This window comes from Cardiocondyla obscurior, linkage group LG05, assembly GCF_019399895.1.
Source record: "Cardiocondyla obscurior isolate alpha-2009 linkage group LG05, Cobs3.1, whole genome shotgun sequence".
NCBI classification, from domain to species: Eukaryota; Metazoa; Arthropoda; class Insecta; order Hymenoptera; family Formicidae; genus Cardiocondyla; species Cardiocondyla obscurior.
In genome coordinates this window covers 2,853,640-2,875,911 of record NC_091868.1, presented here as the reverse complement: position 1 = coordinate 2,875,911, position 22,272 = coordinate 2,853,640, and the positions used below count along the sequence as shown (strand labels likewise).

The 22,272-nt window shown below is 46.8% G+C and overlaps 1 protein-coding gene across 1 annotated transcript in view; it reads right to left on the bottom strand.

Moving 5' to 3' along the window:
* Positions 1–20,668, bottom strand: part of LOC139102754 (uncharacterized) — a 118,367-nt gene extending 97,699 nt beyond the window's left edge. The window contains exon 1 of the mRNA XM_070656878.1: positions 20,605–20,668. Within this exon, the coding sequence (XP_070512979.1) occupies positions 20,605–20,668 (64 nt within the window). The remainder of the gene's footprint in view (positions 1–20,604) is intronic.
* Positions 20,669–22,272: the final 1,604 nt, after the last annotated feature.

Genomic DNA, 22,272 nt, shown 5'->3' with positions numbered 1-22,272 from the left:
TAACGGCCTCGTCAGCGCTCCTGAACGAGTGTCGAGGAAGGCGATAGCGACGGGAGAATCGACGGTGCGACGAGGAAGATCCCGATCGTGCAAGCTCGCGACGGAATCACCGTTGAACGTACCGGGCGAGCAGGGTCGGCAGGGGTGAGCCGCGTACGAAGGAGAGAGACGGCGCGTACCGTCCCTCTTCCGCCGCTAACCCCCTTCGCCCCGAGGTCCGAGTGCGACGAGGACGCGTCGACGAACGATATGAGCGCCACCGAACTCGTTCGAGACGCGCCGGACAGCGATCGTAGGAGGAAGACGGGGCTTGCGGAGGCTGCGGAGAAGAGAGAAAAGCCCTGCGCGCCGGAGGGGTAGCACAACGCAGACGGAAGCGGCGGAGACGCCGGAGGGAGGCACGAGAGCGAGAGAGACGCCGGAGAGAAAGGGAGAAAGAGAGAAAGCCCCCCGCGCGCTGCAAGCTGACCACCGACCCTCTACGAAGGTATATGCGAAGGGCGAGAGAGATGGACGCGGCGAGGACAGGTGCGAGAGAGCGACCGCGTTTTATCACACCGACGGACTCGCCGCGTGCATGTGAACCATGCGGATACCACGAGGTGTAACATCGGTATTTCCGAGGCGACGGTGTGCGTGCCCGTATCTGTGAGATACTTCGAGCGCGCTCACCTTCGACCCGAGGATTTGCCACGAAAGTTAGAGACCCTAAAATCCGGAAAGAAAAAGAGAGAAAAAAAAGGAAAAAGCCACGATCTCTCTAAACTCCTCCGTTCTCGTTGCGCGCGAGAGGCTGAGGATCCTCTTCGACAGGGGTAGAATCTCGTGCTCGTCGCGCCGATCCGGATTCCCTTCCTCTTTTTTTTTTTTTTTTCTTTTTCTCTCTCCTTGTCCCTCAATCGCAAGGCGTATGTTAGTATCGCGGGGCTCTCGTGTAATTAAGCGTGAATAAACAAGCGAGCGGACCTATAATTTAGTCGGTCAGGACGGAAGCGGTGCGAGCGAGACGGCGATCGTGTGCTCGGTCATGCGCGATTGCCGGCAAAAGAGAGGCTCCGCTACCCCTTTCGATACGCGAAACGAGGACACGCGCACCCTCGCCGCTTGTATCGCGCGGCGACGAGGCACCCACGTCTGTGGTGGTGAGAAGCGCCGGCGGCGGGGTTTGTGGTGGTAGTACCTCGAAGAAAAATCGCCGCGCGTCTGTAGACGTCTGTACGTGCGTACTAAGGGGTTGAGAACGGTATGCGGTGGTGAAAGGGTTGCTGGACAGTGGCGAGCTCCTGCTTAGGCGGTCACCGGCGGAACTACCGAGGAAAGGGGTTGGATTCTGCCACCTTTCCTCTAATGATCGCGCACTACACTCTAGTCCTCTTGCGCGCACGGCGTATCGACGGACACCGTTCGAAGGCACGAATACCCGATCATTTTCAAAGATCTTGTTTTTTTTTTCTTTCTTTCTTTCCGCGATACTTTTCGACTTGTAAAAAAGGGAGGGTCAATTGCGATGTCAAATAATCAACGGTACTACGTTACGTTGAAATATGATTTTTCACCGAGCGTAATTATTCATCACGCGGTAATTATTCATCACGCGGTAAATAATGAAAAGTTCGGAATAATATCTCTAATTAAGAGCCGAAAGCTTTTTCTTGTATTTTCTCGTACGTTGCGATGCATATCAAATATCAAAATTAACGTCAAAAATTGAAAAGCTCATGGAAACGCGAATCCGCGAAGAGGTCCTCTGACAATATTTTATTTCATTTCTTTTTTTTTTTTAATTCATTACGCGCAATCACGGTTGTTTACGCCAAAGTTGCCGGCTACAAACGACAAGCGTCGCCTCAAAGGTTCGACGAAAAGCGATTCTCGAGGTCGAGGTAGTGAGGTATTTTCATCGATAGCACGGTATACGGCTGTAAGCGAAATAAACGGGCCAAACTACGATACGGTAGGCTCGAGCAGACATGCGTCTCAGCGTTATACCACGGTTTTTTTTTTTTTACACACTCCCCTTTTCCGCCCCGTTTAACTCCATCCCCGAAAAAGCCCACTTACCCAATCATACCCCGAATCCACCGCTAGCTCAGCGGTGGCGTGCAAAACTCTCGATCAACCGCCAGTATTTTTATCCCCGCAGTTTTTAAGGTCACTTGTTGCTTCTTACTATGCTAGTACCGCGGGAAGAAACTCGCCCTCTTTACGAAGACCACGTCCACTTTTTTTCTCGCCGCGCAACGTTAATAATTGCGACGGCGGAAAAGTGATATCGCAGAAATTACATTTCACGAGTCTTTAGTGCAAATTGAATCAGTATATATTACGAAGCCGAGTTTATTCGTACATACTATAAGAATCATTGATAAAAAGTAAGAAATAAGATCCGTACTATTAATTATACATACGCTTTTATAAGCTTTTTTTTTTTTTTGCTAAAACTAATTGCTCTTTAGTCGTCTAATTGCGATAAAAATATCGTTGCATTTGCGAGTGAACTTTTTGATTAATTTAAATTCGATGAATAATTCTTGGTATTCTTTTCCGATTGATTCTGTAATACTGCTCTCTCTTAGTCGTAAAATTATTTGTTACATCGCGATACGCTTTGCGCATTAATTAGAACAACGAATCTCTCTGCTAGGAAAAGTCGGGATGCGTTGGCAAGCTTTTCTGCATTCAGTATTTAGCTTGTATTAATGAGAAAATCGAGCTGAGTAACACGCCCTCGTTAACCTGCTGTAATAATCACATCTGTATTTGATAAAAGAAGAGAACAAGTGGAGAACGGATTGTTATCGGAACGCGTTTATCTTTAATCGGCAAAACTTCTTTGCTAAATGCATCTTGCCAACGCATTTTCTCTCTCTCTCTCTCTCTCTCTCTCTCTCTCTCTCATTCTTTTTCTCTCGCCTTTCTCAATATAGTCGTAATATTTGCATTCTAGTTGCGCACGATTACTCGAACTTTCTTGGTGCGGCGATGCGCATCCCTCACCCAGTTTCACCCCTTCGCGCCTCCGTTGCAGCTGCGCACGATATCCGATCAGTGTGGCCGGTATTTTTATTCGTAGATTTTAAGGTCACTTGTTGCTTGTTTAGTTATGTCGGGGTACACACGCGCCGTCAACACACCGGCGCATGGATCGGCTGAAGCGGGCGCGCGAGCGAGAGGGTGAGAAAGAGAGAAAGAGAGAGCGCGTAAATGTGTGTGCTCAGCGGGGGCGTTCGCTTTGGTGTATCGTAATGCACGTGGACAAAGCAATCCGCCGACATGTGTTGAGGATGCTACGTGCAAGCGCGGGATTGTGTACGTGGCATCGGACCGATAGGTGGACGCCCTGTCGATTTCATTTCCCCCATCGGACCACCGGATAGCGAAGGGGGTGCGCCGGCAGGGTTGAGCGTTCCACTATTTTTTTCTGGCTTTTTGCCCCTTTTTTTCCGGGGCGTCCGGATTTCGCGTTGCGGTTTTTTTGCGCAGCTTTCGCTACTCGCGCGTGGTGCTCCTATCCTTGCATCCTCTCCCTCTCCCTCCCACCCTCTCTCTCTATCTCTCTCGTTTTTCTACGCGCGTTTCGTTACTCTCTCTCTCAGGATCCCTCTCTTAGTTTCGCACCTTTTCTCTCTCGCTACGTGTATCGAAATACTCCGGCCTCTCTTACTGCTTCTTTTCATCCTAGTTCCCTCTCTTTCTCGCCACCTAACACTCTTTCTCTCTCTCGCTTTATTTTTTCTGGCTTTTGCTTTTGTTTTTTGTCAACCACCGTTTGCCGCGTTGCACGTTCGTTTTGTTTAGTGAGTTATGTCACGGCCACCAAATCGATCTTCGATGCCTGAATACGTGTGGCCGGAATTGCGCTTGTAAAGCAATAAAGAATTACTCCGCCGAATCTTAGAAGAATCTATAATCTTCTTATAAAACGTGCAATTACTTTAGTTCGATACCGTTCAATTCCCGCAAGGATTAAAGCAGCTGTCAACTTTAGAAAGAGCATAACGTACGATTTTACATATCTATAACAAAATTTATTTTCCCGGTAATTTATCAAAAAGTAATCTAATAAATTAAAAAAAGAAAAGCGTTCTGTAGATTATTCAACTCCCATCTTGCCGCGCGACTAAATATACGTATATGAAAGCAGTAACCTAATGACAGGCGCCTGTGATTGTGCGCGCGTGTATATACAAAATCGAATACGTGCGTGGCAAAGTGGTGGTTGATTTGCGAGCGTCCAGCTTCCATAGATCGAGCAGATCAATGGCATCGACTCCCTAGAGTCAGTCTTTTCTCCCATCCTACTCCATCAAGTTGTAATGTGCATGTGCGTGATCCGCTAGAACTGAGCGACTGACATATTCGATTCCGATTATCGAATACGCGTTGTCGTAAACAGGTGCAATCGGGAAACCTTAAACACGGTTTACGGTGTAGCAGTCATTTACGCCGCCAAATCAATGATAAATGATCTCCGAGTCGCAACATTTACTTATTAATTTATTTTTACCGAACGTAACGTAATTCCCGATGTTAATATCCCGATATTTCGACCCTTACGCAACTTCTCGTTTTCACTCCGGCGCAAAATTTGCGAAAGAAATCCTGGAAGCGGCGATACCAACTTTTCCCTGAAAATACATCGCGTTTCGCCCGGCGAATTCAGCGAGCCGTTGAAAGAGAGCGCAGTCTACAAAACTCTGAATATTTCATCGTTGCTATTCAGGCATCAGGAATATGGAAAGTGCTTCATATTCTTGGACAATGGCGCTACCATTCTGACGCCCGGTTGGGTAATTCGCGATCGCGATTTACTACGGGTACCGCTGACGAACTCCTTACGAACCCACGGCACTTCCGAACTGTTTCGAGGCCGGCGAGTCCGCGGGAAAAGTCTAAACTCGGCGCGCAGGACGTACAAACGGACGGACGGATTGGTGAACCCGCTTGCTGCCGGTGACAGCCACGGTATTAGCATTCCTGGCCGGCCAGCAACTTCATACCCGATGATATAGCACAGCGTGAAACGTACACGAGCGAACCGCGCGCTCGTACGTACGTGTACGTACGACGGATTCGCGACCGCGCCACCGTGGAAGGATATTGGGGTGCTTTCGTACTCGTTTCACCATAATAATTCGCCCTGCATACAAGTACAAGCGTACCGTACCGTACATTTGCGTATGGAGGTTGGCTACGTCGGTACTGAAAGGTACCTCGGTTCAACTTCGCGCTCCCCTTCGCTCCAACCGCTACCCTCTTTTTCTCATCCTCTGTAACGTCCCTTTCCCCTTACCCCGCGCGCCCTCCGCTCGTCGCTCTTCCGCTTCTCGCCCCCCTCTCCCCCTCGGTCCTGAATTGCAGTCAAACAGAGTCGCTCCGCTCCTCCACCTTTGACCATTCGAATTAAACCTTTTAACTGTCGCATTGTTTTTGATGGCTCATTTTCTACCGCGAAATTGTTATTTAAACTCGTTCCGTGTTACGCGCGTATTTCGGGGAGACGGGGCGACCGGCTACTTCCGCTCGTTTCACCTTGCTCGATCACTTTCACTCCCGTAATGTAACGCTTTTACTCATTTTAACAATTCTTTTCTTTTTTTTCTTTTTTTTTTTTCTTTCTTTTTTTTTACAGATCTCTTATTGTTTGATAAGCCCCGTTCACGGATCGTATCAAACGGGAAGTAATTTCAGAGAGCAGAAAAACGGGAAGTTCAAAGGAAACCGCCGAGACGCGATGCACCCAGAAAAGAGAACGGTGAGTCTCGAATGATCGGACGTTGCGTCATCGGCATTGATAGGCAGTATTTACGGAACGATGTTATTAACAGCCGCGCTCGAGTTTTAGTATACACAATTGATTGGACCGTGTCCCTAAACATTAACGCGTCGCTGTCGGGGCTCGTACCTGTATAGACGACGTTTGAATGGCGTCTAGACATTAGTTCTCAGTTCGCAAGTGCGCAACTTGTACTCACACGTAGCTATAAATACACAAAAGTATCCGCGATGCAAATCCGCGGTGTCTGTTATTCGTGAGACACTGCGACGTAGACGTAGTTCTAAATGCGCGACGTACCGAGCGAGAAGCGTAGTCGGATCGGGCATTGGATTTATATTGAAACTTGCCGACGCCGTCTTCAATCCCGGTGCCATCATCGTCGGCGAATCCGTGGGAATTCCGGCAATGAGTTACGCTTTGTCCCCCGCGGACCCGTACTTGCGGCCTAAACCGAAGCGAATTGCGGCCTGGTATGAAAGCTTTCAGAATAGGCCCGGGTTTGCTATATTAGCCCGTAGTTAGATTTTAGTTTAATGATTTCCGCCGGACAATGTCCGCGGTAATGGCGTCCGAATCCCGTCTGCCTCGTTCTACCCGAACACATTCTCCGAATGGCTCCGCGGCGTGAACCCGCAACACGTTCCTCCACGCACTCAGGCACGCGCGCATACACGCGCGCCGTTCATCGCAGAATGCATCCGTAAGTGGCGGCACTTATTGACGTTCGCGCGTCCGCGATCTTAACAATGCGGATTGAAGGTACGCTTTCCAGCGCGGAGACAACGGACAAATCCGGTAACTATGACGACCGATTGTCACTCCTGGGAACTTGCTCACGTTACGTTCGTACGGGAATACTCGAAACTGTCAGCCCTCTACGTCGTAAAAGCATTAGACTTCGTTTCGCGTCTTTGTACCTAAAGAGCGCGCGGTGAAAATCGCTGAACGATTCGCGAATACTCCGGCGCGTTCGTACAGCTCGTCGTCTCTCGTCCGAACGCGTTAAAAAAAAAAATCTCGACGAAAGTTCACGCGACGCGACCGGGTGGAAAATTCGTAGAGATAATTATATATCATATTTTATTCGGATTCCCCGACTGCGAGATATTTCGCGAAGAAGTTACAATCGCGGAACAGTCGCGCATGAAAGTGACCGTTGGAGTAACTGTTAAAAGGCAAGCGGTCTAGCGCCTCGAAAGGATATCCGGCTCTTTAAAAGAGCGTCTAACTTTCGCCAACGTCTTCGCTACGGTGAGTGATCACTCGGGCACATGGGGTCCGCATTTCCTAATGGGGGCCCCCCTACAGGTGTATCCCGTGCCAAGAGCACGCGGCCACGCATCGTGCTTATCTCCACGTGTCGCACACCTTTAACGCATGGTGGATTCTCATAACCGACCGTCTTGCACGCGTGATCCCGAGTCGGTTATTTCTTATCGTGAGAAATGACCCAACCGTCCGTCACATGTCGCTAGCTCACTATTTATTTTATCTCATACCTACGAGGTAACGTCGAGCTAATTCTGCGAACGATAAAAAACGTTCGTGATCCCGAAGTACATTTTTCGTATTGCGACGTATCTTTTTATAAAGCCACTTACAGCAACGTAAAAGATAAGATAAATCCAGAAGTGGTTTTTCCTTCCGTTCGTAAAAAAGAAAAAAGAAAAAAAAAAAAAAAAGAATTATTAATAATCGAGATCGAGAAATATTGCGTTTATGTCCACTTCATTAACCAGATAAAATTTGCATTGTATTATAAATACAATAAACAGGTAACACTGCGGCGAACTGATATATCCGCGTGGCGATTGGTTTAAAGTGGTTTAAAGAGAGGTCGATGGTATCAAATTCTCTTTTTGATGCACAGCCAAGAATATTTTTCCTCATAATACCCAAGCGCAATGCACAGATAACAGATTAATATTCAAACAAATAAATATTTATTTTGCAATCAGGCAGCAACAGGTAGCAACGTAATTAAAGCGTGCAGTTTAAACATTATTTTAACAACGTTTCCGGACACTGACAGGTATGCGATAATTATTGATGGCAATTAGAGGTGTGCGGTAATGTGGGATTATGCGGATTTATAATTTAATCGATATCATAAAGTGATATTTAGTTTTTCTGTTTTATACAACGAGATCAGCGGCCACAGAAAATTTAACTAAAGCATCAGGCTTTTATTGGAAATTATAAATCGCACACGGCCTGTTGCACATTCTGTTTAATTACTCATATAATGTTAAGTTTGGCTTGCATAGAGAGGGCAGTGGCTCAATTTACCGCTTCAACGAATCATTAGGATTAGTTATCTCTATCTTCGAATATCTTTACACGACTATGGATCCTGTTAAGTAATTGTGCGCGGAAAACGGCGCGACAGACAGCCATCAGATAACTGAGAGGTGCGACGAATTAACGTATGCAGGATATATGTACACTGAAACAGATAAGGCGTTTGCTGCGCGAACGGCGGCTAGCGTACGTGACTTTCCTCTCTCGATCCCCCCCCTTATCCCCTCGAACACACGAGTACGGAAGTGTAATAGTGGAGCGCGTTCCGCGGAACATCTACGCTCGCGTTTCGTGTGTGTGACTTTGACGCACACTACGTTAAGATTACGTACACTAATCGTCGTCGTCGAAAAAAAATAACATATCTGCTTTTCAGTGTACATCTTAGAAGCCGCAACACCGTACGCGTTGTGAGAATTTAGCAGAGATTACGACGAAACGTGGCGTTACGCAAAATCGTGTTTCAATGCTACATATTTTACTTCCCGAGGCTCGACGTTTCTGAATAACAATATTTTTCTTTTTCCATTTCTCGACGTTTCACGAAGATTCAATTTCACGACTATTCGACACCAAGAACTACTACATAATGCCGCGGTATCGGTGCTATCATTATTTTTTTTAATTTACTATTAAATAAATATACAAGCAAAAATGCAATCATTTTTCGCATCGTAAAATATTTACATCGGAAGATTTAAATCGCGGCTTTCATTTAAATTGAAAAATAATAAAGAAGGAAACTAAAAATCTTCCTTTTTTTTCCCTCCCCTCTCGCCCTCCCCCCCGCGTTTATTGTAAATTCAGAAGAGTCTGAAATATACCTTTGCTCTTTCTATTCTTGTTTGAACTCCCCCCCAGAGAGATTTGCTGCTTTGACGCAATCCGCGCGCACCTTTTTAATTCGTATCGCGGAGGCCTTTATCTCTTCGGCATAATCATTTCGAAGGCTCTCGGGCTTCGTAAAAATATGAAATAACGGAAAACTCGCGCATTACATATATTCTATCTTTTATGTTCTCATTACCGGCCGAAATAAATGACTTTATAGCACAAAGTAGATATATCCACCGTTTGGCGAATGAGTTTCCTTTATGTTTGTAATTTTAACAATGAAGAGAAAAGGGGGTTTGATTTATAAACCAGCCGAATCAATAAAACGTACGCGAAAGTGAGGATTACGCGATGCGTGAAAAATCCACGTGCTCGATCGTTTCGCCGTACGCCAATTTCAGATGCAAGTAATCGAGTTTTACGCGCAAATCTACATCCGGCACTAGATAACCGTAAGGGACGGAGATTCTAATCAAGATAGGCTTCGAAACAACGGTATCTTAGTATAGCGTTATCATCAAGGGACCATCTTTATCCGCTATAACGTTTGAGACTCGCCACATTCACGGTCTAAGGGACATTCAAGAAATAACGAACTCAGACAAGAGTTATCGCCTAGTGATTAAAGCGATTGACAACGCGCCCGAAAAGGTATTTATCATTTTTGTACATCACAGTCCTTTAATTCCGTTAAAAGGAATAAAGCGATCGGCGTGCCACGGTCATAAGTTTTTACTTTCAACAAATATTTCAAGCCGTTAAAGCATTAATTCGAAATAATTTTAATATTAAAAGTGATATATTCAATATTAACATCGCGAATATGTTATTACTAAAAGGCTGCGTTGCATCATGTTTCATCAATTGATGCAAAACCGAAAATAATTACAATCGACGAGGATTAATTTAGATTACGCTAATGCGTATCGTTTATTACTTGGAAATCAAAAATACAAACGAATACCATTGATAGAGTGCTTTTTAATTAAGCCGTCTTGTAAATTGCTCTCTGTCGGGTTGGCACAGTGGATCACTTCACGCTAATTTTTCGCTGTTAATTACAAGTATTTGTTTGATTATCGACACCGTGGCGAGTCAATAATAAAATCACGAACCGCGTATAATTGTTTTTGTGATCATGAACATTTTGTCAATTTCAAACGCTGCCACTGTGATTCGATGCGCGCGGTTTCGCGAGTACTCACTTTAATCGGCGAGAAAAATGGTGGGAGGGGATATAAATCGATGGAAAAGCCCAGCGTGAGCGGGAAAAGTGTCGGCGACACGCGAGCGTACAATGAGATATTAATACTCCCATTTGGTTTCGATTTCCTGGAAAAACGTTTGATGGAGATAAAATTACCGGCAACAACGGTACAGCGCCACAATAAATCAACCGCATACCCACCGTCATTTCCATTGTATAAAATCCGGCCAATTATGCGGACTCGATGAGGATCGTATCGATCATTATCTTTGATTTCATTAACGATGAAATTTAGAATGAAAATATCCCATGACATATTTTTGATCGTTACATCGTTAATGATCTCCGCGCGTGTTTATTCTCTCGGGAACGTTAAGCGATTCTTTATAATAAACCGCTATTATCTGAACAATAACTTTAATCACTTAATAAAAAAATATCTAATTGAGAAACTGACTCGGGCAGCAAAACATTCGGCGATTATCTTTGCAAAAAAAAGAAGAAAAAAAAAGAAAAGAAAAAAGAAAAAGAAGAAAAAACGCGAAATTAAATAATTACGAAAAATAAATTTTCTCGCGATGGGATTACGCGCGATGATTAATCTAGCGAATTAATACGCCGCCTGAACGCTTCGATTGCGAGGAGATATACCCTCTGCGATTTCTCGCGCCGCGCGCTTCGACAATCAGCCGTCACCGTCTTTGCGTCTATGATTCGGCCGGCATGGAACTTGCTATATCCGCAACGCAAGTTACCATGTCAAACATGATCATGCTCGCAGCCTAACCGTGCCTCGTCCCACACACGATTGCATTTCGCACTCAATAGGGTCACCGTATCAGTGGGTCGTGTGGCACCATAGTGCAGGGACACGATGGGCTCACCCCCGCGTGCTGCACCCTCTGATAATAGCATTATGATTCGCCTGATTGTGGAAATAAACACGGGATCGCGCGGGGTGCAACGTACACATGTACCGCGCCCGTGTATATAAGTATATACGCATATGTATACGTGCGTGCGTGGGTGCACGCACATGCCGGCGTACACGTGCACGACTCGGACAGTTCACGCCGCCGGTTAAATACGATGTGACAATAAATTTCGTTCCGTCGATCGACTGGTCGATCGCATCGTCGATAATTATGATCGTGCGATTATCTTGTCTGCGAGCGATAACAATGCCGCGGTATAATTCGCGAATGATTATTCGAGCAGTATGCGTTTCATCGAGAATCGCAGTCGCCGCGTGACAGAAGACATTTATCAACTTCCCACCCGACTTTATTTGAACACATTTAATTGAAATCTTTAGTGGCCCGTGGACGTTACCGTGGCGTATAAGACTTAATTCGCAGACTCGTTTCACGGCGAATCTAAGGCGGCGACTATTAAATAATTTGACGTTGAAAACTATAATAATATACTGTATTCGATTATGAATAGAATTTCGATTAAAAAATCGAACCTAACTTTATGTTCGTCCAAACTTTAAAATTTTAAGACCCTGCCGCGGGAAATATTTTTATGCGTTGCCTACGTAAAAGTCGTTCGTCTGTTAAAGCTATTCTTAAAATTTTTGGATAGCCTATTAAACCGTTCATATTGTTATAGCCGTTGTAAAAGGATAACGCCGACAATTATTTTTTTATCGATTTAGTAGGAATGCGATGTGAATGATCTAGATAATCCTTATACTTTTTCTTTTGCCGCACTTGCAGCATGTTATGGGGACGATTATATTTTCCCAACTCGTCCCAATTCGTGCGCGTGATTTTAATTGAGGACAATAATCAATTATAATAATTAATTACAAAAAAAATTGTGCGACTTACCGATCGGCATGAGCTTCAGCGGAGTTGTAGAATTCTGGCGTTGGCTGAAACATAAAATAAAATACATTATTGTATACATGTAAGATGATTTATAAAATTAATTAAAAAAAAAAGGTAAAAATTTTCTATTTAATATTTTATTTTAAAGAATTTATATTCACCTAAGAGTTGCTCCGCCGATGCAGGATGCCCGTCCCGGGCCTGCTCCTCCACTCAGATGGGACGTGACGAGCCATCCTTCCGCGCACAAGTAACTCGCGAACGCGACCGGGTGAAGTTACAGTCGCGAAAATGACTTAACAAATTTCTCGACACTCCCGGATTAAGAAGAATCGTAAAAAAACGCCCGGTAACTGTCGGCAGCCCCGAACGACCGACGAACCGGCTGCAGTTCGTATAATTTCGATTCGGCGTGCGGCACTGAGCGATGCGACGCAGCGGAGTTTCTCTTGACCTGAAACAAAAAAATAAAACAATTATTTAGTAGATATAAAATTTAATTAAATGAAAAAAATTAAAAAACGTTATTAAAAATCCAAAGAAAAAAATTGATATATACCCATGGGTTGCTCCGCCGGGGCAGGATACCCTTCCTGGGCCTCCTCCTCCTCTCAGGATGCCTGCGGGATGTCAGGATGATCTGTGCCGCGACGGAGAAGACGCGGGAGATGCGGACCTCACACTCTGACGATGGCGATTGCCGGGACTCGATGAATGTCGCTGAAGAAGATGACGAGCGAAGCGGACTGATAACGTCGACCACGCGGCGCAATTGAAGTCGGAAGCTCCGTGCGCTGCGTACGCACCATACTTTGTCGTTCCGGAACACTTTCTTGAGACACAAAAAAAAGTACAGAACGGTGAGTAAAATAACACACGAGTATAGAACACGGTCGTTCGTTCCCGACTCGACAACGTAAACACTTATTTGTATGTGAGACTGTCCTTAGTGCGGTCAAAATTACGCGTGATTGCGGAGCAGTTAGCAACACGTGCTCGCGCCCGAAGCTCCGCATTAAGAATGACCGTAAGAGATTTCGGCTCTTAGATAGAAAGAGGCAATCGCGTAAATAAGTGAGACGGCAATAAGTCCGATCGTCGCTGTCCTTCTCGCGCAGAGTAATACACATCGAATGTTCCGTGCGCGCTGTGCCCTTTACATAGCCTCATTGTTCGGGAGCACTTTCTTGAGGCACAGAATAAAGTACAGAACGGTGAGTAAAATCACACACGAGTATAGAACACGGTTGTTCGTTCCCGACTCGACTACGTCGACACGTATGCGTATGCGAGACTGTCCTTAGTGCGATCAAAAATACACGTGATTGCGGAGCACTTAGCAACACGTGCTCGCGCGCGAAGCTCCGCATTAAAACTGACCGTCAGAGATTTCGGCTCTCAGATAGAAAGAGACAATCGCGTAAATAAGTGAGACGGCAATAGATCCGATCGTCGCAGTCCTTCTCGCACAGAGTGATACACATCGAATGTTCCGTGCGCGCTGTGCTCTTTACATAACCTCATTGTTCGAGAGCACTTTCTTGAGGCACAGAATAAAGTACAGAACGGTGAGTAAAATCACACACGAGTATAGAACACGGTTGTTCGTTCCCGACTCGACTACGTCGACACGTATGCGTATGCGAGACTGTCCTTAGTGCGATCAAAAATACACGTGATTGCGGAGCAGTTAGCAACACGTGCTCGCGCCCGAAGCTCCGCAATAAGACTGATCGTGAGTGATTTCGGTTCTTACAAAGAAAGATTTCGATGCTCGCCGTACCGTCGCCCGACTACGAGTACGTAAGACATACGCAGACTCTCGATATCCGTCTCGAGTGGAAATAAATTTCCAACGTTACTAGTCTACTGCGCGTTCTGACCTACTCAACACGTGCTCGACTGCCGAAACCGGCTCGGCGCCGGGCCCGTCGACCTCCGCGGTAGTGTGCGTACGTGCGTGTGTTTACGTCTGGCCGGCAATCGTCGCATTCCAAGTTCGCCTGGCGAAGGACGCGCGGGCGGCGGGCGGGCGAAAACCGGTGTGCCCAGCGAATTCGACAGTCGAACGGTACGTAAGATTATCTCGCTTAGTAAACAAACACGCGGCGAGAAACGTTTATCTGTACATCTCTTTAGATACATAACCCGCGCTGAACAGTGACTAGACGATCGACAGATTTTGTTTTCTTTTTCTTTAAAGAGCAACTTTATTCTTTACAGACGGTCACAAAAATATTTTATCTACGCGATCACTAGCTGCGAAATCGGATTAGCTGGATGAATTTCCACTCGAACGTACGTGAAAGCTGTAAACTTTTGCAAATGTTAAAACTGTATCGTAACTCGGGGAAAGGAAAAAAACGTGATTCGCGCGCGTTCTTTCGCCCACGCGGCTGCGAATTTGCGCGGTGCCGGGGATTCCGGCGATGATCGGGCGCTACGCGCGGACCGTCGAAGGTGCGAAGTCCGCAAATATTTCGTAGGGCGACATCGTGTGCAACAGGCGTCTCGGTGCGGGGGCACGTGCGTTCGGGCTGCCTCAGAATCTTCGGTATTTGATCGGTATCGATGGCAACCAATACGCGCGCATTCGGTGTACATAGCCGACGTCCGCGCGAAACGTGCGGGCGTGTTTGTACGAGAATGTGCTTCGGCTAGTGTACGGATAACAGGGTCACTGTGCCAGCAGGACACGAAGGGGTCGTGCAAGCCCCCTCGTCCCCGATTGTCCGAATACGTAACAGACTATTGGCACTACCAGTGAGTATCACGTTTACCGTGGATCGATCGATCGGTCCATTGATCGCGCCGCGTGCTCATACCGCCGCTTTACTATCTATAAACACTATTGCGCGGATTCACTGTCGCTTTAGGTATGCGCCGACCATTAATTATCAAGGCAGATAACATCGGCTGCCAATGCCGAACCGGTGTACCCGGTGTAATATGTAAAAAGCCGAGAGAGCGTTGAAACCATTCCGCTTCTTTCCGTACGGTCGATCGTCCGTCCCGGCGTAATCGCCGGTTTCACGGGCCGCGATAAAACGGTAACGTTAAATATCCTATCGCGCCGTGGATATCTGCATATTCGTCACTTTATCTTCGTATTAATATTTTTCAAGAATCGCCGGCCATCAAAATTAAGCGCGGCACGAAATTTCCAACATATTTTGAACGTTAAAACGATTGCGATACCAACTCCCTAGAGCCCTATTAATTACTCCCTTGCATTCGCAAAGTCGTTTCTCGCGTGACCAGAAAAGGGTGTGGCTGTCATCCGGATGGTCTGCCGAATGTATTAAGACACCCGGCGCGGTGCTCGCGTAAAAGTAACCCCGGGCATTTTGCTCGTAAGTCAAGTGGCACGAAGCACTTTTCATTTCGATCTCCGTTGCGTTATTTCGTGTTATCGGAACGCCGCGCTTACGTAATTCTTTAAAACTCGGTGTCGTAATTATTAATTATTAAACAAACTCTCAACCTCCCCCTCCCCCCCGCCCCCGTACGTACGCGCGAAATGTGCGTAAAGCGCTGGCCGCCGCATTGTATATATCTATTTTTCATTACCTTCCCGGTGTAATTAGAGTACATTTCGGTATCCTTGCGCGAGGCAATTGTATTACATTTCCCGTAGCGACCGAATGTAATTATTTTTACAACGAGCCAGCCCGAACCGGAACGGTGAACGCGGGCTGCTAATGATTCCGCGGCGGTATCGGCACGATGTACGAATAACAGCCCGGCGAACTTGCCGAAAATTCAGACGCGAGTAATATGCCATTGTTTTCGCCGGGCAAATGAAACGTAACATCTTGTTTGAATGGCGCGCGATAAAAGAATCCGTACGCCGCGAGTGATTGCGAACGTGGGCGGAGGGGGAGGGAGGGAGGAGGGATATGGAAATCGATGGTCAAAACCCGACGGAGAAGACAATTCTATGGGCTTAGCTGCGTAATAAGAGACCAGTGTTTTTGGCTCGGCATGGGACGATGTTGTCCGGCCGCCGGGATCACCGTGCATGGGGATAGAACGTAGGTGAAATGAGGGGTGAAGGGTGTCCAGTGACGATAGGTCGCCATGGCAACCGACTGCACCGCCTCACCACCCCCGTGCATCCCCCATAGCTGCAGTCGGAGTTTGCGAGCGGAACTGCATCCTGGCAGAATGGGCCGAGGGGGAGGACGACGGAGGCACCCTGAATTTCGGTGGATAAGTGCGGAGGCACGGAGACGGGGCTTGAAACGAGGGAGCGGACAGTCACCCCTGCGAATCTATGTCTAATGATTATCGCGTATCCTCGGTCCGTCGAGATCCCCATGGAATTTAGCCTTCCGCGTTCATTAAAAATATCAAAGCCTCTTCATATCGGGGAAATCTCCCTCGCGATGGCTTACGGCGGAAGAGATCTACTTAAGAGATGCAAATTATTCGCAAAAATTTTGAAGCGCACCGCGCGCTATTAATAATTTATTGTCGAGCTTGTTGCAAAATAATAGGAGGCGGGGCGGGCTGCGCGATTTGAGTAAGGCGGCTGTGTGCAACGTCAAAGTGCAAACGCACGTCAATGAGGTTAATGGCACGAAAGAAATTGATAGAGTAACGCTTGGCGCACAGACACGCGATCAGAGATAGTCAAATAACGACTTTTACTCCGCGGCGCAAGCAGCGTAATGGTCACTCCCGGGGAATCTCCTTGAACGAGGGCAATCGTAGCCATTCCGCGCGGAACACGGCATTAGGGTTCGCCGCGTGCTGATGGACGTGCACGCGACTTTGAAAGTTTTTCGCGGGGAAGGGTCGCGGTACGGAAGGCGCATTACATTATTTATCTTATTTATCGGAGTTTTGTGCCATTTTCTGATCTGATTCGGCGATAGCGGTCACGTACGGCTGCCTCGCGTCGGAGACAGCACACAAGGTGGCGTGTCAGAAAATTATTATATGCCTTACTTTGCCGTCTGTCTGTGCCGAGTGAATATTTTATTAATTCCATAAAGCGTCCACTTCGGCTTATACTCGTGCGCCGGAGGCCTCCATCACGCCGACGAAACGCACGTCAAAAATGCCAAATGCCCTTTATTCGAAGCAGCACGCTGCTTCCACCGGCTATAATTGCTTAAAGCGAGGCCGTCGCGTTGCTAAAAGCGGATGATAGCTAACACTCGTCAGTAAATCAATCGTTTGCACAGAAAGTGTTGTTGAAAATATATCGCGATGTGTTTTAATAAATTCGAGTGGCGCGCGCGCGCGGACGATCTCGTTATTCACGAGACGGAAAAAAACTGTGCGCGAGAGGCTCGAGCCGGCGCTAACGTACACGCGCGAACAAATGTCTTTTCGAGGAAAATCATTGCTTCGCGAATAATTTTAGACCGACGAATAATTTTACTTTGATCGAGGGAGGGGGGGGAGAGGATCTCGGGCACGAACGCGGACTAATTGGAAGCAAGACGATGAAGGAATTGAAAGTTTGATGACGCGGAATAAGGTACGGCCGGTGTCCTTAGATTTCCTAGGGCCTAAGCCGCAAACTATGAATTTATGCAAATCGAGATAAGACTGGCACGTCTCCATAACCTCGGCCGAACCCCTCATGGCCACCCGGGGTTACGTAGTGGCTTACAGTTCGGACTTTATGCCCTCCGTACGAATCGGACTAGCCAAACGGTCTAAAACTATCCGCGGACTTAACGACTGTTAAGTTCAACTTGAGTTACTATCAAGACCGACCCCGTGTAATCCGAAGGATCTCAGCGAAATGCCCCGGTATGATTGTGTAAGCGCCCACGCTCTCTCAAGTTGCAAAGGAGTCTCGGCCCTCTCGGCGGTATCGCGGTCTGATCGGGATAGGAACCGACAAATAATACGCGGCAGCCGAGAAGTTGCGTTATCGCGCGCGAGTTAGACGTTGATCGTGATGCGATAATTAGCGTAATCGTCCAGATAGGCACGTATCGATACTTGGACGAGCTGGGTCGAACAATATATTTTTCGAGTCTTTGACGTTTGAAATTCTATTTAAATATTATTCGACAAGAAAGTTCACGGTATTCCTTTTTTTTTTTTTTTAGTTGACCATCTCATACGATTCAGGTCAATCGATTTTGTTATAATCGCTCTAAACGGATAATATCTTTTCGCAAGATAAAAAAAAAATAAAAGAAAAAAAAAGAAAAGACGGAGAGAGACTAAATTTTATATGCGAATTTTGTTCATTAAGTACGAGAAGAAACCACGCGCGCGTTATTATATTTGGGGATATTAATTAATTATAATAATTTTTTATAAATAATTAAAATTGAGTGATCTACGGCGTGTTGCCGGTTTACTTACATTTGTTGTCGGTTAGGTTAGGGTACGTTATTTTCCAAGCTTCCGTCCGTCCTTCCTTCCTTCCTTCCTTCCTTCCTTCCTTCTGTAGTAGTATTTTGAAATATCCTGACGTCTTGTAACACTTTAAATCCATTGGGCACTACATTACACTGCTCTGCTTTTTGTTTTTTTTTTTTATAATTACAGTCACTCTCATTAATACTGTCACTCGAAAGAACGACGGTGGATTATCGCGGCGATTTTTCACGATTAAAATTAAGAAGCGCCGCGGCGAACGATATTATTTGTCACATAAATTTGCACTCGCGATGTTCGTGCCGTTGATTACTTTCCCCGGGTCGTCCGCGATCTCGGCACAAGGAAAAGGTTATGATACAAAGCGAGGTCCTTATGACGAATTCACGGCGAAGAACAATACCGGGAAAATGTGCCGAGCGGCGAATGAGACAGATCGCAACGCGAAATGTTCTCCGCGCACTTTATCTCCTTCGAGTTCCTTAAAAATCACTTGCGCGATACGCGATGACAATCCCGGCCGCGACGAAGAAGACGGACGAGACGCGATCTCGCGCTGTGAAATTGGCAGTTTCCGGAACCTACCGAAGAAAATTTTAATGGGAGCCAGCCGGTCGCGAAAATTCCCGAAGCGGCGCGCTTCACGTCGGACGCTTCGCGCGTTTCGCGCGCTCCGCGCGCTCCGCCGACGACATAACCTGTGCCTTCCGAAGCACTTTTTCGAGGCACGAAACGAAGCGCAAAACAATCAATGGAATGACATCGGAGTACAAAAAATGAATGTTCGTTTCCGAATCGTCGACGTCGACGCGTGTTCGTATGCGAGACTACCCTATCCGCGGTCAAAATTACGCATAATTGCGGAGCGATTATCTACACGTCCTCACGACCGAAGCTCCACAATTAGACTGACTATTAGAATTCGGCCCTAAGATAGAATGAGACGGACCGCGCGAAAGAGTGAGAGAGCAATAGTCCGATCGTCGACTGAACGCTGTCCTTGTCGCGGAAAAGCGGAGGACAGAAATTCGCGGCAAATTCACGCGTAACGCCAATTCTTTTCAGATAGAAAATTTATATTCAGACCGCGTATAAGATTTTATTGATTAATAAAAACTTTGCTACGAAAGGGGATAACGGGGACGATTCGATGGATTTTCAGCGCGTGATAATCCTCGTCTTGATTTCAAGCTCGTTTCTCCGAGCGTAGGTAGCGCCGATAGTATCTTTATGAATATTTCAGCGTGCGCTTAATCGTCCACGATTCGTCGAAATAAAAACAAATGTATGTATACTTAGCTGGCCGAGTTCCAAGGAAATAACGAATGCAAGAAATCAATTCCGCGGCAAGATAGCCGAGGCCGGATTTCGCGTCGCGCGTGTGGTAGATCGTCGTGTGTACGTGTTCGCGCGATGTGCGTCCGAGGCGAAACCCAGGCTGAAGCCGGCGATAAGATCGGTCGCGTGAGCTAGCCTGGGGGTAGTTTGCCCCAAATGGCCAGTCCCATTTCCCTCGTCTCTAAGTAGCCGGGTGTTTGTATCGTCGTACGTGTCAGTGCGCCGTCGCCTCGGCATTCGCATTCTCCTCAACACCGACCTGTCCTCGTCACCGTCACACTTTAACCCCCTCGTCCCCCCCCACAGCCGCTCTAGCCGTCGGATCAGCCCGATAACGGAAAATCACTAGCGCGTCCCCGACGCCACGGCCGCGCCTGACAAAGCGTACGTTTTAAACGCTCTTTTTGCCCGCGCGTCGGATGGAATGACAAGATGAACGGTAATTTTCGACTACGCCGATGTCATCGAAGCCGCGGAAATATTTCCCATCGTCAGCGCCAAATCCTCCCGGAACTTGGAGCGTTCATGTCGGACAAGACGAGCGAGTTCTCGAGCGTCCTCGAGAGCGCCTATCAGAAAAGTAGCGCCGGCGAGTAGTAATCTGGCGACAGTTTCATTAACGCTCTTCCGACGGATCCGTCGAGGATTTGGGGCGAAGTGCATGCACGGTACGCTGCAACCCATCTCCTCCCCCTGTTCCTTTCGCAAATCGGCTCCGGTTCGTCCCTTTCTCTGTGCCTGGGAGCACTTTGGCCCATGCGAATCCGGCGGACAAGTACCTACCTGAAATCCTGACATCCTGACGTGGCACTGCACCGCGGTAGTGAGAGATCGCGTTGCCGAGCCGAGGCTGCAAAGCTAAGCTCAGCACATTGCTGTGTACCTTCCGGCTTACGGCCGATAATGTTTTCATATTGTGGCGACCGCGTATGTTCGCGGCACGCCGCCGCCGACATTACCTCGCTTCTTGTGAGCCCGCGGCTGATCTTGCTCGAGAATGGGACAGGTCGGACAATCCTTCATTTCCCTCGCTCTCTCGCCCTTTTTCACTCCCGCGTATCTTCGATCTCCGTCTCTCTCTCCCTCTCTCGTTATTATACTTTGCTTGGCGTAATCTTCCGGCATCCGCTGCGGGAGCGCGCTGAAAAGTAGGCTGAAGGGCCTGCTGCGTGGCATATCTCACCGGATGAGAACTTAAAAGGAACCACGAAGAGAAGAGACACTCGACTCGAGTCAAGGACTCGCTGGCCGTTTGTCTCCGGTGCTCTCTTCGTACATCTTTCTTCGCCTCCTTTTTCTCTTTCTCTCTCTTCTTTTTTTTTTCTTTTTTTTTTCTTTCTGGAGCACGGGCTTTTGACGGTGGGATTTCGCGCGGCTCTCGTCTACCCGTCCTTGCGGCGCGGCCTTGACATTACTTCAAATGGTGCTCATCTCATGCGCTTTCTCTTTTCGAGCGCCAAGTACATCGCGTAACCGGATTCGGTGCGTAAGAGGATTCTCTCGATCCAGGTATCTGTACACAATCCGTTCGAGCTTCGAAAAATAAATAAAACGTGTAACTCTCTCTCTTTTTTTTTTTATTTTTTTATTTTATTTTGTTCCCAAAACTCAGCGTTATTTTCTGGTTGATCGGAAACTAATTTATGCTAAAGTTTTTCATTGATTAATGAAGATCTCTGTCGATCATCGTAGGTGAAAAAATATTTGCAAATTGCATACGTGCAGAGACACATGTAGGATCTAAGACAAAAAAACACGCGTGAAATATGATCGTACGCCATATGGCAATTAAGCTGGGAACGATAAGGGACAGCGAGCAAATATTTGCGGGGTGACGTCTTTACTAGCGACCGATTATATGTGTATAGAACTCATTCGCCTTATCGACATCGCAACAGGCGCAGATTTACAAAAATTAAAATAATGAAATGCGAGCGAATTATTTGGCTATCATAAGCCTCGGTAAATTTACAAGGATTGTAATTAATCGTGAAATAGTGCGATAATAAGCGAAGCCACGAAAATCGAAGATGACGAAACGAGAAAATATGAACGTAGCGAAAAACACTTGCACCGGTTACAAATTATAACGAAAATTATAAACAAATCGTGGGCAACGCCCGTAGATTTTAACGGAATATTAAAACATTTAGCCTTCCATCGATTAAAGATGTACGGGTGACTTTAATTTGCCAAGAAAGGTTAGATTTCTGTTAAAACACCGCGATGCTCAAAGAGCATGTGCGGTCCGGCGCAAAAGAGTTGGGGCGCTTAACTTTAAGCCGGCGCTAATGAGATTGGAACACGGCAGAAATTTTGTATAACGAACCGAAGAAGCTTTTGGTCTTTGAATCAAAGTCCACCTACTTTTCAAATTTACAAAGGGCCCCGGCCCCGTCGATGGAATATACCGGCTGCAGAATATTACAGAAAGAAACTTCTTGAAACTCCGCCAACTCTTATTAGCGCCGATCAAGTTAAGCGCCTGGTAAATAGCGCCGTGTAATATTCAGCGTTTTTTTTTTTAATATTTTTTTTTTCCCCTTGAGATATCATTTTGTAAGGCCTATTACTTTCAATAGTTGCAGCGATACGTGCACGAGATATCGGCACGGGCGAAATCGGGG